Source organism: Prionailurus bengalensis, chromosome D2 (assembly GCF_016509475.1).
Source record: "Prionailurus bengalensis isolate Pbe53 chromosome D2, Fcat_Pben_1.1_paternal_pri, whole genome shotgun sequence".
In the NCBI taxonomy this organism is placed as follows: Eukaryota; Metazoa; Chordata; class Mammalia; order Carnivora; family Felidae; genus Prionailurus; species Prionailurus bengalensis.
In genome coordinates this window covers 32,938,218-32,956,014 of record NC_057351.1, presented here as the reverse complement: position 1 = coordinate 32,956,014, position 17,797 = coordinate 32,938,218, and the positions used below count along the sequence as shown (strand labels likewise).

Here is a 17,797-nt window from a genome sequence, read left to right as displayed (position 1 = left end):
AAGAAGGCAACTTAGTTTAGGATATTGTCACCAGCAATTTAGAATGTGACTATAACACTTAGAAGTAACCAAGTTTGGGGTGTCTGGGTGGCTCAGTCGGTTAAGCGTCTGGCTTCGGCTCAGGTCATGATCTCACAGATTGTGGGTTCGAGCCTCACATCGGGCTCTGTGCTGACAGCTCAGAGCCTGGAGCCTGCCTTGGATTCTGTGTCTCCCTCTCTCTCTGCCCCTCCCCTGCTCACGCTCTGTCTCTGTCTCTCAGAAATAAATAAAAACGTTAAAAAAATGTTTCTCATTTAAAAAATTAAAAAAAAAAAGAAGTAATCAAGTTTGCCTTGTTGTTTCTGGAACTGCTGATGCTGAAAATTTAGAAACAACTCAAGAGCCACTACTATCAATAAGGTAAAGTAGCCACTTTCCCATCATGTACAGAATATAAATGTCACAACTCTGCAGCAGTTAAGCCTGTACTCATCGAATCGCACTCCTGGAATATAAAAGGGACTTCAAAACTAGTCTAACTTTCAGGTGGTCATATCAATGCCTTCTAAATCAGTGAACACGTGAACAAAACTTCATTTAATCCTGGAACAGAAGAAGATCATTGGGCAAAAACTAAGGGACTCTGAATAATATACACTGAATAATACACAAAAAAGTAACATGTTACTTCTAATGTAACATGTTAACCATAGGGGAACTGGAGATGGGGTGTATATGGGAATTCTGTATAATATCCTTAGCCATTTTCCTATAAATCCAAAACTGTTTAAAAATAGAATTTATTTTTAAAAATCCACTTAAAACTCTGCAACATAATCTGCAGATTGTAATACACCTGCTAAACTCCTCTCAGAATGCAATCCAAATGCGTTTTAAGAGCTGTCAGACACCCACGCATGCACACATACACACACATACACTCTTTCCATCTATGGGCTTAGACACATAGATATATGAGGGAAGCATTCTATCTGTGCTGATTTTGGTTTTGCTCCCAGCTATAAAATAATGAACAAGGCTCAGACTTCCTTTCTTATTCCAACTAAACTTTTTGAATATATAAGTTTTTAATGATTCATTAAGAAGCAACCCCCCAGTTAATCTTCAAACAAGAAAATAAAAGCATCCAAACTCCAAGTAACATCAATTCTCCAATAAATCACATCTTTGTGGTTTAAATCGTTGAGTCTTTTTGCTTCTACTTCAGAGGGAATAAAGTGAAAAGGCTGTGCCTTACAGTTAGTAGTGAAAACAAGTAGCCCCACTATGGTGTAAGACCTAGTAGAAGGAACCCTGGGCAAAGAGGCAGGAGACCTAGCTTCTGGTTTCAGTTCCACCACTGTCTTCTCTGTGACCCTTGAACATTTCCCCGAACTTCTCTGATTCTCAATTTCCATGATCTCAAGTTCATTTCAACTTTAATATTTGTTCCATGAATAAAGAGGTCCTTTAGTTATCACTTCTGGGAAGATAGCCTAGTTAAAGCTTTTATCCTTATCTGTTCTATAAAATCAAAGATCTAGAAAGAAAAATAATATCCCGTTATGGAATGAGTGTTTAGTCCCATGGGGGGTGAGGAGTAGGGGGATATAATGAATAAAAGAAAACAAGTTGAACAGCCATCATGGCTTTCCATTCCATTAACCTTGTATTAGTAATCCCACCACCATATATATTGCAAATATTTATTTGCTAGACAGCATTATGACACAGGGCTTGGCTTTCTTTTTAGAAGACTATTGGAATTCACCTGTGGTTCCAACAAGTTTATATCTAAACATATCCTGAAGTCTGTTTCTTTTATAGAAGGAACTTTTCTTAAAACTTTTTCTTAAAAACCCAGATAGTCTTGGGCTTTGTGAATCATACGGTCTCTGTCACAACTCAAATTTGTTGCTATAGTGCAAAAGCAGCCATAGACAATTTGTAAATGAATGGGTGTGTGTTCCAATAAAACTTTATTCACAAAACAAGTGATGGTCATGGCTGTAGTTGGCTACTCCCTGTCCTAGAATCAGGGGCAGAAAATCAACTGGCAAGATAGATTTTGTAAAACCATTTCATGAGTTCACACTGAAATAAACTGTTTTGTTTGCAGGGAGAAAATGTTTATGAATCATGATCTTCACATACCTGAGAATGTTCAAGTTTCCCCTGCATGAACAGGTCACACCACCAATACCTAAGACAGAGCAGGAAAACACTCTCCCTTACATGGTTGTTATGACATAACAGGGGATGTGTTAATTTATATAGGCAAAATTTACAAGGTGACCTGCAAAAGTAAAATACCAGGTTTTAGCAACTTTAGCAAGAAAAGAAACCCATACCTCATTAATGCCAACCATCACTTTTTGTATATATTAAGCTAAATTAATTAAGCTATATAGAGAGCTAAATTTCAAGGTCATTGACTTTCTTGGGAGAGCTGCTCTGTTTCCATGCAACCCAGTTGGTTTAGGCCAGCAGACCCTTGGTTATCCATAACCTGTTAAATTTCCAGAAGGCCAGACTAACTGTTTGATCTAATACAGAAGTTCTGATTCATTCTGGGATGGGACAGGGGTTGTACATCAACATGAATGGGCTAATTAATAATTAGGCCAAGACCAGATCTATCATCCCTTAGGGTCTATCCTAACAAAAATGTTCCATCCTGTGACAGTCACCTTGCTAAGTTCGGCCCCATGTTAGCTACCAGGTATTCAATAGCAGGCTAGAGCAAAGAGCCAGCCCACAAGGATCAAGCAAGTGCCTTTTTAAAAACTAATCTTAAGAAGTTCCTCTACATGGCTTTGCAAAGTAAGCAAAAACCATGCCAAATAGTAAAAAAGGCACTTACTTGACTCCCACAGGCCAGCTCCACACTCTAGCAGCTAAGATGTCACTGGCATGGTACATGGAGAGTGAGGTGGAAACGATATCTTGTCAACCACTGTAGGAATGGTAGTGAAAGACCTAAAAGAATAGAAAAAAGTAAAGTCAATGGCAAAGGTAAAGGCTCTCCTGAGCCTGCTGACATGGATACCTCAGCATATGACAACAAAGGAAAGAAAGTTTGAAAGAATATTAGCTATAACCTAGAACCTAGAATAAATCCAGAAGATTATGAGAAACTCTCAAATATACATTTTTTCCTGAGAAAGTATTGAATCTTTTGATATCCGCATGGTAAGCTCATATAGATGTAAAACTCGAGAATCTGAAGCAACAATTCATAGACTAATAATACTTTTAGAAATTGCTTTAAAGAAGCAAAATTCTTTCACTCATCTCTATGCTTCTAACATTTAAAAAATGGAACCCTAATAAACAATGAGAAAAAGCAGAAAATTTGTAAAGATTTTTTAATAAATTTTTCTTAACATTTATTTATTTTTGAAAGAAAGAGCAGGGGAGGGGCAGAGAAAGAGGGAGACACAGAATCGAAAACAGGCTCCAGGCGCTGAGCCCTTAGCACAGAGCCCAACGCGGGGCTCGAACCACGAGATCATGACCTGAGCCAAAGTCGGTCATGATAGCTTTGCACAAGCCACCCAGGCGCCCCAAGATTTCTTTTTTAAAGTAATCTCTAAACCCAAGGTGACCACGAAATCAAGAGTTGCATGTTCCAAGGAATGAGCCAGACAGGCACCCCCCTCTTTTTTTTCTTAAATAAGAATAAAAAATTTTTTAGCTGAAAGGGACCCTGGCAATAGAAGTCTCAGGTTATCCAGATTCATTCAGAACTTTCAATAGTTTCAGAAAGAAGTTCACAAAACTTAAAACTCTTGGTGCACTAAAACAAAAAATCCAATTCATTTACCTAGCCACACAACCCTCTGGTTTAGGAGTTCTGTTTCAAAATGCTTGACTCTTGGCAAATTTTATCAGAGATCATTCAAAAACAAGAACAACCATTTTTTTCAGGACAACATTTTTGAAAAGAGCCTGTTCACATACCATTACCTCCTCTTCCAATGCCTACACTATTTGTGGGTAAAGGAATTTGTGAATAAAAAACTGTGACTTATAAGAAAAGCAGCAATAGTGAAAAAACAAAAATCATTCTTCATAATCAGTTAATTCTCAATTCTTAATTCTCAATAATCTTTTTCTTCCTTCCATCTAATCATTCCAATGCCCCCCCCCCTCAGTTTTTTTTTAAATAATCTCTTCTTTTACTTGCTGGCCCTTTTAGCATCCTTGCCCCCACAGAACCACAATGGCAGAAACCAACAGGCAACCGAATTTAATCATTCTTGGGGCACCAGAATCTCTCCAATAAGAAAAAACAAAGATAATTTAAGTTTTCATTCTAAATAAGTTTTAGCCAAAAGACTATTCTTACACTAGTCCCTAATTCCAGTATGCTGAAAGTTGGGTCACCTTTTTAGCAAACAGTCTGATGATTCAAATTGCCCAGGCCTCGGGCAGTCAGTTGGGCAGCTGACTGGCTCAGGTCATGATCTCGTGGTCCGTGAGTTCGAGCCCCACGTCGGGCTCTGTGCTGACAGCTCAGAGCTTGGAGCCTGTTTCAGATTCCGTGTCTCCCTCTCTCTGACCCTCCCCGGTTCATGCTTTGTCTCTCTCTGTCTCAAAAATAAATAAACGTTAAAAAAATTTTTTTTCAAATTGCCCAGGCCTCGATTAATTTATTTAGAAAGGGATATTCACTGTTAATAGCATATCTGGCCAGACTGCATCGTGAGTGCCTACCTCACATTTTCTTCCCAATTTTGGCTTGTGTTTGCTTTGCCTTAGCTACAGTCCCTGGAAAGCATCCCATTTATTAGTGTTTCCCTTGCTGCATCAGCATTTCTGGTTAAAGCACAATAGCAAATCATTTGGAGGGACGACCTGAATGGAGTTCTGTATTGTGTATTCTGCAACATTATCCAAACCATTATCAAAGATGTTAACAGTTCTTCTTTTTGTTTTGTTTTTTAATGTTTATTTGTTTTTGAGAGACAGAGAGACAGAGTGTGAGATGGGGGAGGGGGGAGCAAAGAGAGAGGGAGACACAGAATCTGAAGCAGGCTCCAGGCTCTGAGCTATCAGCACAGAGCTCAACGCAGGGCTCGAACTCACAAACCTGAACCGAAGTCAGACTTAACCTACTGAGCCACCCAGGTGCCTCTCAAAGATGTTACAAATGAAAGACAACTGCATGAAATTGGGAAGAAAAAAAATTTATCAGAGATTGCCTTTCTAAAACAATGACTACAAGGAATACTCAATGGCAAATACACATATAAGATTCATTATTAAAACAAATATTTTATTTCACATCAACTGTCTACCCCAAAAAGCACCCCGCCATTCCTAGACCTTGTTTTTCCTTTACTCCGTAAAACCATGACACAATTCAAGAACAATCTTTTTACCATTTAAGGCATATACCCTTTTTACCAAATAAAGCAGTCCCAAACTGCAAATTTGGGAACTCACAGAAGAGAAACGATGAATAAATGTCAACAAGTTCCCATCTACAGCTTGTCTGCACTTCAAAAAAAACTGAGCATTTTCATAGAACAAACCAAGTTTTAGCTGCAACAGCTCAATCCCGCACGAGCATGCTGTATTACAGCGGATGCCGCTCGGCACTTTGCACAAGACATGTTCGTCTGTGTAATGAAACATTATTCTTCTCTGCCTTCTCTCCGGAAGTACAAAGGGTTTTCCCAGGAATATGATAAATGAGGGCATTCCACACCCAAAAAAGGAAACTGGCTTTTTTGAAAGTCAAAATATTCCTCGTCTAACTTTTAAAATGACATAATATATTCCTCTTTCCCAGCCCCCCAAAATATTCAGCTAAAGAGACTTTCAGTCAACAAGAGAATGGTTAAACATGAGAAATGGAGAATGAAACATGACAAAACAGTTAAAAATGAATGAACCAGAACTCCACGTATCAACTACAGATTCTTCAAAGTATTTAAGCAAAAAGAACAAATTATATAACTACATACAGTGTACAATCTTCTAAATGAGGCTTAAAACATACTTACAGTACTATGTAAGGTTGACAGATACAGCAAAAGCATAAACACACGCATGGGAATGGTAAATACTAAATTGGAAAGAATGGTAATTTGGGGAGAGAGGACTGAGGAAAGATACCTGGGGCAGCTTTCATAGTTATCGTGTTTAATTTTTCAAGCTAAAAGAAATAAATATTCTACATGTTTTTATAGACATGACATACTTCATACTTTAAAAACAAATGACTTTTCCCATTATGTTTAACTGAATAGAATGTAGTTTTCTTATGAAGCCCCCCTCCCAAAAAAACCCTCTGGTGATGGAATGCCCTTTCCAAGTGAGCCCCCTCATCAGTAGAGACCTTCTGTGTTTTCTTCCACTAGTGCTGCTACTTTCTCATACTGGCTGGGATGGGATTTTCAGATCCCTAACTCAGGGCCTCAGCTTGTCTCTACTTTTAATCTTACCAAGAATGCTCTTTTTAGGCAAGAAATCTATTAGAGTTTCCTTTCATTTTCCCCTTTTTACTGCTAAAACCTCTAGCAATCATTAAAAAGAAAGTCATTACATATTTAAAGCTCACCCGACTTTGTGGCACTTAGCCAAGGTAGGAACTTGATTTTATTCTGAAACAAATGTCAGTGCAGAATGAGATACTAAAATTAAAGAAAACACTGGGGCACCTGGGTGGCTCAGTTGGTTAAACGTCCGACCTCAGCTCAGGTCTTGATCTCACAGTTCAGGAGTTTGAGCCCAACATCGTGCTCTGTGATGACAGCTCAGAGCCTGGAGCCTGCTTCAGGTCTCCCTCTCTCTCTGCTCCTCCCCTGCTGATGCTCTGTCTCTCTCTCTCTCTCTGTCTCTCTCTCTCTCAAAAATAAACATTAAAAAAAATAAAATTAAAGAAAATACTGACTGCAGTTTAATTTTCTAATAAATGAACATTCTAAAATTCTGTAATATGTTAGACCACGATTGCTTCACCACCTCAACAATGTTTAGATAACATTTTGTTTTGAAGCTTAAGTCAGAGCTGGAAATAAAAAAAGAAAAAATTTCATGGTAGGGGAGGGTTTAAAACAAAAACGAAAAAAATAAAACAATTTCTCACATGCATACATGTAATGAGACATTCACACAGAGCATACCCTTGGGATTCCCTCAAAAACTAAAAATTAAAAAATCACTACCATCTCTTCATGATCAGAAAACCCATTTTTCCTATCTATTCTAACACCAGCATTAAAAGGTCAGAGAAAGAGGGGCAAGAAAGAAGAAAGCGACAGAGACAGACATAAGCTGGTAGGTATTCTTCTGTTTACCAAACAAATATAAATTCTAGCAAACGCAAATAAAAAACTTTCAATCTTCTCATTAGGTTTTTACTATTTCTCCTACTCCATTCAATCTATCCTTAAATACTTCATAAAGTATTCTCATATCCATACTCTGTTTTAAAATGAAAAAAATAGGTTTTATCACACTTGGCCACTTGCCACAGCCCTGCTTCATGGCAGCTAGCAGAATTCTGGCAGTGCAAGATACAGGATACAGTGGGGGCAGAATGGAAATACAGAAGATTAGCTCCAAAATAAACACCTCCAAAAATCTGTCATCTTTGGAAATATACACATGCAGGGAATCTAGAGTTGGCAGCACCTCTTTCAAATAGTTCCTTTCAAGCTCTCTTCTGCAGTGCCCAGCCCTTCACCCTTCCCTCCACTCCTCTACTTCCTCCAAATACTCGCCAGGCAGATGCGTGTGTCAATTTCTTAAATTACTTATAAGACAATAGCACTACAATATTTTTCTATCACTATTTTACTTAGTATTTTCCATAGTCCTGCTTGTTTCAGCATAATCTGTGAACCCTTTTAAAATGATCTGCTGCTGCCTGAATCAAAGAAAAGTAATTTCTTCTTCGTATTTCTATGATTCTCATCACTATATTATCTCGGCATGGAGAACAAGAGAATCTACAGCTGCATTATCCACAGGGTTGCAGGATTTAGACAATGGTCTCTAGGACTTTTCAACTCACTGACTCATTTATTCAACACTGGCTGAGTGTCTCTGTTCTTGACTACACTAGGCTCAGCTCACAGAGTTTGGGAGAATAGACTACTGTGGGCAACTAATCACCTGAGGTTTCCACACTCAGGATTCCTGTAGTGTAATTACAAAGGAAAACAGAAACATTTTCTGTTTCAGCCTGGCAGATCACGACTCAGAATTAACAGATTATTAGAACAGTCTGTCTTACCTCAGCATTCCAACATTAACTGCTTTTTTCCTTCCCCTGTCTCTCCAACTCTCTGGATTCCCCACCACATGTTCACCTCTTCCCCCACACCCTCAGCAGTTTGGATTGGAAAAAGAAGACAAAAGAGAAGGATGGGACTAAAGGCAGAATGACTTGTTTAAGAGGAATGCAGGGTAAATTGTCCATCAAGATGTCAGAAGTAATTATACAAACTGTCCTGAAAAGGAAATGGAAGGGATTTTTCTTCACTTCAAGCCTTTGACCCTGGTGAGAATAAGCAAATACATTATACTTGAGTTTATGATTTTATACAAGCTCCCCAAAGGAAAAATATAAAAATTACTTATAAAGTATTATATGAAAGTGACATATGTCTTAGAAAGCCCCTTAGGCTCATTTGATCAAGCATCCTTATTTAATTGGCCAAAACATTAAGACCAAAGAGGTCACCTGCCCAGGGTCAAACAGCAAGTTAACAGAAGAGAAATGAACAAAACCCACACTCCTACCTCTATTGTATCACTTGGCACCTAATCCTCTTCAAGTACAGTGACTTACTTTTATTTTGGTGACTGAAACACACACACACACACACACCATTTCCATCTCTTATTTAACTATCTCAGAAAACTAATTAAAAATTCTATGATGGTATAGCAATCCTTTAGTCCCATAGTTTTCCAAAGGCTCACCAACAACGTGACAAATACAATCTCTTCTGGTGAAGCAGATATTGTAACGGGTCTAAAGACTTGTCATAGTTATCAAATAAATACTTACCTCTGTATTATAATACCTAGAAGACCAAAGAATATGTGCTTTCCGAATAAAGCAATCCAGTAAGGTACCTAGTCAATTAAAATACGGAGAATCACTCCATATAACTTGTTCTCAATTATTACATGTTTTTATTTTTATACTCCTCTTGAGAAACGGATGGCAGAAGCACAACTCCTGTCTTCGCTTCTAATGTAAGAATGGAGGTTGCTAACATTTTACGAAGAAAAGGTTTCATGCCTAGGAATGACTAGGTTTTTATTTGTTTGTTTTAAAGATAAAAGACCATCATACATACAATGCTCAGTATTCCCTAAAGGTAAACAAATATTACAAAACTGGAAAGTTAAAGAGAACAAAGTCAAAGGAAATTACTCAAAAACATTCCTCTAATTAATTAAGGTAACGTGAAGAGTTTCTGCTTTGGAAGAGTGTCATACACAGAACACACACTCTCAAAGAAGATTTGCTGAGTGCTCATCACACTTGGTGAACTCCTTCCACACTGTGTGCAAATCTTTCAGATTCTGATGGTGTGGGGGAGGGGAGGCAGGAACATGGGATAAGGTAGGCATTGGATTTGATACATACATTTTAAAATCATTAAACCAGGTCAGCACATTTTTATATACAAAAGAAGAGGCACAGAAAAGACAACAAAGAAGTATATTTAACATGACTGTCAAAAGAAACACACAGAAAAGGTCCAGAAATAAAGTTTCAGGGCCTGAGTATTAATAGCATCAGACAGCCCTTGAATTGAACTGCCTTTCCACCTGGTACTGGCTGAGTGATAGTCTATGTCCAATCACCAAGTTCTAACAATTCTACTTCCTAAATCTGCCTTCTCTCTATTCCCTTTCTCTATCCCCAATGATACTGTCCTTATTCAGGCATCTTTTGCCTGGTTCATTAAGATACCCCTTATTGGCCTCTTGGCTTTCTGGTCCCATCCTTTCGAATCCGGCCTTCACACTGCTGCCATTGTAACGAACCTTCCAAAAAAAGCACAAACCTGATCATGTGATTCACCTAATTGAAATTCTTCAGATGCTCACCTATTGACTAGCAGTATTTTTCCAAACTGTGGCTTAAACTGTAGAATCAATTTAAGTGGGTCCCAACCAGTATTTCTTTAACAAATAGCATAGAAACTATGTATGCCTCATACATAGTAAAAATATTGTTTCATGAAACTTTTCCTACTTTTATGTACACGTGCACATTCTGGGTCACGATATAAAATGTATTTCTACTGTGGGTTGAGTTTAAAAAAAACCACTGACCTACATAATAAAATCCAATTCCTTCACAAGTCCCTTCACAGTCTGATTCCCTCACCATAGCACAGTAGTTAAGAGACAGGCTCTGGAGCCAGACCACTTGCATTTCCTTGCCAGAAATACCAGTCGCCGCTGCATGATCCTGAGTAAGTCATTTACTAGCTGAGTGTCACTTACCAGCTGTGATCCTGGGCAAATCAACCGAGCTGAGGTAACTCGGCTTCACTATAAAACGAGGGTAGGAACAACATCTACCCATAGGGTGCCACAAGAATTAAGTGAGATTACCTATGTGACACGTGTGACACGTGGTACACTTGATAAATGTTAATTATTAGGGGTATCGCTATCACTGCCCAGCCTAATCTCTGGTTGTTCTTGCTCACACTCCAGTTCTTACAAACTACTGGCCGTTTCTCAAATACATCTTCCTTCCTCATACAGTCATGTCAGATGTTGCTGCTGCCTAGACTGGACTATACCCTTCCAGTCCCCCACACATCATATTTCATCCTATTTCAGCTTAAGTGAGGCCTCCCCTGTGAAGCCTTCTCCAGCTAAACGCTCCCACTGAACCTCCGGGCCGGCGGGGAGCATAGCCACTTACAGTCTTGTTTGTCGGTGTCTCCTAGCCAAACTGTGACCTCTCAGGACCACCTCAGAGACATCACTCTTTCCCAGCACAGCATCTTACAAACAGCAGTTCATCAGATATTTTCTGAATGACTCCTGGTTACTTACCCTTACTAGGTCTTCATTTTCTCATCTGTACAATGGGAGTAGTATTTTGCCCGAAGAGTTATAAAAGTGTCTGATATAGAAGCAACGCTCAACAATGGCTGGGACTTTCCAGAATCCTTAGCTAAATTACAAATATCCTAAGGAAGCAATACCTTAGACCCTTAATAGCTAAGACCTGGAGGTGAGGGTAGAGAAAGAGACTTAAATGTTGCCAGAAAAGATGGTAAGATCTCTTGGAAGAAAACTGCAGTAGATGCTTGAGAAAGAAACACAGCTGAAGGACAAGATGAAAAGGAAGGGGGCCCTACACAGACACCCAGCCAGACCTAGGCATAAATCCCAGCTCCAAAACATCTGTCTAGTCCATCTTTGCATCCCTAGCATTAAAACAGTTTATGACACTTAGGAAGAAATGAACCTATCTCATCCTCAATTTCCTCATCTATAAACCTGGGATAATCATGCCTCTCACAGGACTATAGTGAGAATTAAATGAGGTAACACAATGCCCTCAGATGCTTTCTTCTCTATCTACCCCTCTACCTACAGGTCAGGTAGTTCACATTAACCTACTTCCTCTCCAGTTATTTGACAAATTATCAGTCACGTTAACTTTCTCTAAAGTTTAAAGCAGATATTAATACTCTTAAATATCCTGTAACACCACTTATTATAGGTATTACAAAAAAGGTGAAGGCAAAAAAGAAGTTTAAAGGATCTTGTAATCCATAAGGCAGTACAGTTCAAGACTATACGTGGGAGACTGTCCCCTGGATGGCCTCATACACATATGGATTCTCAGCAATTCTCTGGTGATTTTTACAAGTGTTCCCCAAACAATAAAATAGACAATAGTAAAGACTGAAAACTTTAGTAACAAAGTATAAAAGGTAAATAACCCCCTTTTGATTAATAAATGTTGTCAATGTCCTTAAAGAACCTTTGAAAAGGACTCTTCTTTTCAAGAGATGTCAAAATGCAATGCCATATTTCCCATTTTTTCCAGAACTGCATTAGAAAAAGTTCAGTTTCAGCATGCTACTAGACCCAGTTGGTGGTGTAATCTACCAAGTTATATTTTGATCAAAATAAAAGATTCAAGCCCATACACAGTTTATGGGTCAATAATTCACTAAACTCATTAAAATTACTTTGCTTGAAGTCAACTTTCATGTTACACAGGCTGTCTCACTGCAAGCATTTAACAAACTGCAGTGAAATAATTAAATGGATTGTTTCTCTTTTTGTGTTCAACCTACAGAGGACAGGTTTTTTAACACATATCATCAAGCTTGACCTAAATAATTATTCAGGACTGGGCTTGAGTTTAAGCACTTACTGAAAGAAAGGGTCTCAACTCACTTTTCATTTTTTGATTTTTTTCTCTCCCCAATTCATTTTTTTTTTTTTTTTTAAAGTAGGCTCCACACCCAATAGGGAGTTTGAACTGGAATCAAGCAAGAGTCAAATGTTCTACCTGGGATCAAGAGTCAGATGCTCTACTGACATAATCAGCCAGGCACCCCTCCTAATTCACTTTTTAAAAGGAACCTCGGCTTAATTGTCTTTTAAATGAAACATACGTTCCTGCAATTTCATAGGAAAAGAACTGATTGAGAAAGCCAGCAGATGGGGGAACCATTTTCAGCTCTGTAGTAACTTGCTGGGCTACTAAAGAAAAAACCATTTCACCACTCTTGCATTATTGCCTTAATCTATGGTCTTTTTGAGCTCTGAAGTCTATGATTCTTTTTAGTACATGTCCTCCATGGTAACATCTTAGTTTTCCTAATAACATGTTATTCCAGTAATTCTAAAATATCCATGAGTCATGGTACAGTATTAATTAGTGAAATAAAGAATAGAGGATTCCGTTATGTTAGGTGGCTATCTCAAGATCTTAAAAGGTAGTCTTGTCCTGGGACACCTGGATGGCTCAGTTGGTTGAGTGTCAGACTTTGGCTCAGGTCATGATCTTGCAGTTCATGAATTCGAGCCCCGCATCGGGTTTGCTGCTCTCAGCACAGAACCCGCTTCAGATCTTCTGTTCCTCTCTCCCTCTGTCTCTCCCCCATTTGCATGCATTCTCTCTCTCTCTCTCTCTTAAAAAAAAAAAAAAAAAAAAAAAAAAAAAAGCCCATAGTCTTGTCCTTAAGCACACACATAAACCAGAATTTTTTAAGAAAACCCATAGAGACGCAAAGCTAGGATATAAAAAAGAAATGAAAGCAACATCTCTGCAGTTATTCAGATAATGGTATTAATGGGGGCGGGGCACCTGGGTGGCTCAGTCAGTTAAGTCTCTGACTCTTGATATTGGCCCAGGTCAAATGATCTCCCAGTCATGTGACTGAGCTATGTCAGGCTCAGCACTGAGTGTGGAGTCTGCTTGGGATTCTCTCTCTTCCTCTCTCTCAAAATAAGTAATAAACATTTAAAAAAAAAAAAAAAAAAACCAGACAATGGTATCAATGAGGTGCTATTGCAGAAGACCATAACCACTCTGGATTTCAAACACAAGGCAGCCCCAAAACCAAAAACGATGTACATTCAGTTTGTTGTTCTCTTTGACATACACCATTCCTGATGCTGCATTCTCTATTTAGATTTCCTCTTGGAGTAGAGTTCCATAAAGCATAATAATCTGGGTATTAATCACACTTTTGCTGGGCTTTGGGCAGAAAGCAAGTATCACTGTAGAACTCATCCAAAGGTACCAACTCTGTGCATCAGTCTACCATAAAGAAGTGTAATATACAATCAAAGACAGTACTGGCAATACCAAAGTTAAAGCAATTACCCAAATGTGGCTACCTAGGCAACAGGCCATTAGAAAAGTCAAACTGGGGGATGGGGGGCGTGGTAATGAGCACATCTTTTCATTGTACCTGCAAGCAGACAAAAGGGTGCATATTCAATTAATGCTCATCTGAGTGTCACCTATATACCTAGCACTGCGCTGGAGTCTATGAGAGACAAAAAGGCAATACTGCCCACCCACCCCATAAGATAAGGCACCCACAAATGAAATATTTAGGTAACAAGATAAGTCAGTGTCAATCTGTGTCCTGCTAATAATTAAACTAGCTAACAATAAATCCTATCAGAACTTAGACAAGGCAGAAGAGAACAACAGAAAGGGATTAAGAGCCAGGAATCACACAAATTAAGATTCTGACTAGGACTTCTTGAATCCACCTCCATTTAAAGACATCTCAGATGTCATTAACCACAAACATAACCTAATAAGTCACTTCCCTCAGTTCCCATTAGGCGTGTCTCCTCATCTGTAAAGTGAGGAGGTTAGATTCAAAGAGGAGTCATAGGTCACAGTCTCTAACCTGAAATGGACCTTAGAGGTTAGAGAAGTGATTAAGACCGAAATTCAGCTGCAAGAACTGCATAAACATTTAGTATAGATACTCGGAACACTGGCTTAAGCGCAGTGGAATATTTGTGCTGGGATGTCTCTGGGAAACCCAATTAAAGAATTGCAACTTGCTTCTGTGTCTAGTAATATAACCTCTGCTAAAACTATCAGGTTAAACAGAAATGTTGTGACCACTAAAGAACTATAATGTGTAAAAGTGAGAGGGACAGTCACAAACAGTAACAGTCCAATGACAGACTTAAGCAAGAGATTTAGTAATTCAGCATAGCCACTGACCACTAGGAAATGTCAACAGTCAGGCTTTCATAATCAGAGGTGAGACCATTTGATTTAGCAAAGGAATTACCCAGCTCACAATGAAAGGCAGTTCCCCCTCAAAGAGCCATCCTTGAAAATAGCAACCACCTTCACTAACCACACAGAAAGGCATGCGACAAACATTTTACATCAGTCTTAAGTTGCAACCACAAGCTGGGAGCAGTAACGGGCTCTTCACATGGAAAATGAAAAACTACACTAGATGGTGCTAAAAATATTGAATAAGCCCCTGCATTCTTATTTCTATTTACTTAGTTGGGTGATCTTTTAATAAAGAAAGTGGGGAGGGGACAAGTTATGTTTCGTAACTTCACAACCACATCTGCCAATGAGCTGAAATGTATTGTTTTGGACTCCTCCTGTAAACTTGGAAAAGATTTTGAACACATGCCTCTCAAGCAAAAAAATTAACCAGCACCATAACCGGTTATGTCCCCCTGGCTCTAATTTACTGTACCTACTACAGCAGAACAAAAGTGGCACAAGCTGGGCTTGTGATGTCGTCCAACGCAGAGTGCCATCTGCTGCACATGCACAGGATGTCTCCTAGGCAAGATTCAACCTTAGTGTCTCTCAGGGACCTTTACAAGAGCAAGCTGTTTGCTCCCATATTTGCCTAATACATTTGGCCTCAAACAACATCCACTTACAGGAGCATTCCCATTCATGGGATTTTAAAACACCAATACTTTCCTAACGATAGTCAGTTTTATAAAGGAGGAGAAAGATTATGAAGGAGCAATGGCACCTGATAATGAGAAGAACACAAGAACGGGGTCAGAATATCTGGGGTGGGTCCTGAAACTGTTGCCTGTTAGCTGTGCAATCCTGGCCAAGTTTCTCCCCTTTTCTGGGCCTCAATTTCAGGCATAAAATGTCAAGAGTTAAACAAATCTCCAAGAGATACCTTTCAAAGTGAGTCTTGTGAGAGATCATAGAATAACAGATGGAGACAGCTATATACAGGGTGGCTTCAGAGCAATCGTAGAAAAAGAAAAAATCCTGTTTACATATTTTAAATCATCAGACACAATTTTTTCAAAAGCATACAATTCTAAGTTCATTTACAAGTCAACATTCCCATGATAACACTTCAGCCCTTCAGAAATAACACTTCACTTTAACTGTGCTTTCAGTTACAAATTCAGCACATCACTTTTACCCACCCCAGAATAGCACAGAAGAACACTTTCATGAAGTACCCACACAAGGAAGGCACTCACAGCCTGACAGATTCGCATAGTGAAAAATATACAAGGCACAAATTTAAAAATGCTAAATGAATACCACACCCAAATAGCCTTAAAAACAAACTGTGCAAAGTCAAAAGACGTATTAGCAAAATACAGGGATAAAGACAACTTGAGAAGTCTTTAAATAGTTTGAGGGAGAGGGGAATGCAATCAGATTTTTGGGTGGCTTCATGTTTTTAGGAAAACAAAACACATAAACGGAGGCTATGAAACATGCAATTCTAAACTGAACTGTGGAAAAGCTCGGCTCTCACCCAAAAGCTTCAGCAAAGCAATATGTCAGCATGCCAAATATGAAGTACAATTTTCTTCACAAGAATGAAGACAGGATCCATACGTATGACTAATAATAACAATATCATCTTGCATTTCCAGAGCATTAGTTCTTTTCATAGCTCTTTCAGACCCTTGATTTTATGTTGTCATCAGTCTTGGGGTATCCTCTCTGAAAACCTCCAGTTCAGTTTCCTCTCAAGAGCTATGTGATCACAAGAAGACAGGTGGATGTATTAACACAGGTGGATGTACGTGCTGAGATCTCAAGGTACTAGTTTCTTCTAGCAGGCTGTCTGCAGTGATTCTCTCATTAGCACACTATACAACTTAGCTCTAGGAAACAAAACCTACACTTTCTCACTTGGCCGAAGACCAACACAAATGGGCTGGGAAAGTCCAAGCAAAGAGAACCCACTGACTTGTTAGGTCAAGAACTCCACGCCAAGTTGATCTCTTGTAACTGAAAAAAGAAATGACAATCACTCACAAACACACCCCAAGGCTGTTCAAATAGAAACTCTCCTTCGTTGCCAGCCAATGAAATCCAGCAATAACTGGTTAATTCAACCACCAAATCCCTGCCTCTGTGAACAACTTGCCATACCCACGTCCCCTCCGCCTGCTGCCCATCCTTCCTTCTTCAGGCACGCGTGAGCAAGCTGCTAACCCAGCCCTCCAAAAGGACCACCGAGGACCTTTAAGAATCTCAGGATGGAGCTTGCCTCCTGAAGCAATGCAGCATCCTTCGCGAGGGGGCTGTTTCCCGTGCCCACACATGGAGGAAGTCACAGAGGGGGATAAAGTTTGATTATCCTTTCTTGCCCGTTCCCGAAGGGCCGAGAGAGGACGAGGGAGCGGTCCCGCTGGGGTCCTGGGCTGCTCTCCCGAGACAGTTCCCAGAAGCATGGCTGGCACTGCCACTCTCCTGACACATACACCAGGCAGCCGCGGCAACTCAGGACACCCCGACCCGCCCGGAGGAGGAGGGTAAGGGGACAACTTGCACGGGGCTCAGTTCGCGAGCGGTGGGGCAGAGTTGTTTAAAAAAAAAAAAAGAGGGAGGGACCGAGATCGGGTGCGAGTCAGAGAAGGGTTCAAGTCCCTTCCCCGCCCTGGTGCCCCGGGTCCTGCGGGAACATCCCCGCCATCGCCCCTCCTCCTCCTCCACTCGGCTTCCTCCGCCCTCCCTCCCTTCCTGGTCGCCGCCGCAGGCGCCTGAAGGGCACGGCGGCTCCTCGGTGCCCGGCAAGCTCGGGAGCGGCAGCGAGTTGAGGGAACTCGCCCGCTGCCCCGGCGGCCTGCCCGCCAGCGGCTCCCACACGCCAGCGCCGCCCCGCCCTCCCCGGAGCCTCGGGGCGCGCTCGCTCACCGTCCGGTGGTGCTGCTGCTGCCGGTGGCGGCTGACGCCCAGCCCGGGGAAGCAGCCGGCAGTCAGCGCTCCGCAGCCGCCGACGCCCCCGCCGCCGCCCCGGGAGGAGAGGAGCAGCAGGAGCGATCTACCTGCGGCGGCCGCCATCTCTCAACT

The 17,797-nt window shown here is 40.4% G+C and overlaps 1 protein-coding gene across 3 annotated transcripts in view; it reads right to left on the bottom strand.

The window, feature by feature from the left end:
* Positions 1 to 17,788, bottom strand: part of MCU (mitochondrial calcium uniporter) — a 206,357-nt gene extending 188,569 nt beyond the window's left edge. For 2 of the 3 annotated variants that reach the window (XM_043596600.1, XM_043596602.1), the window contains exon 1: positions 17,642 to 17,788. In XM_043596600.1, the coding sequence (XP_043452535.1) occupies positions 17,642 to 17,788 (147 nt within the window). Of the gene's footprint in view, positions 1 to 2,136; positions 2,186 to 2,845; positions 2,961 to 17,641 lie in introns of those variants that run through there. The other variant, XM_043596601.1, reaches the window with a different exon arrangement.
* Between the last annotated feature and the right edge of the window lie 9 nt (positions 17,789 to 17,797).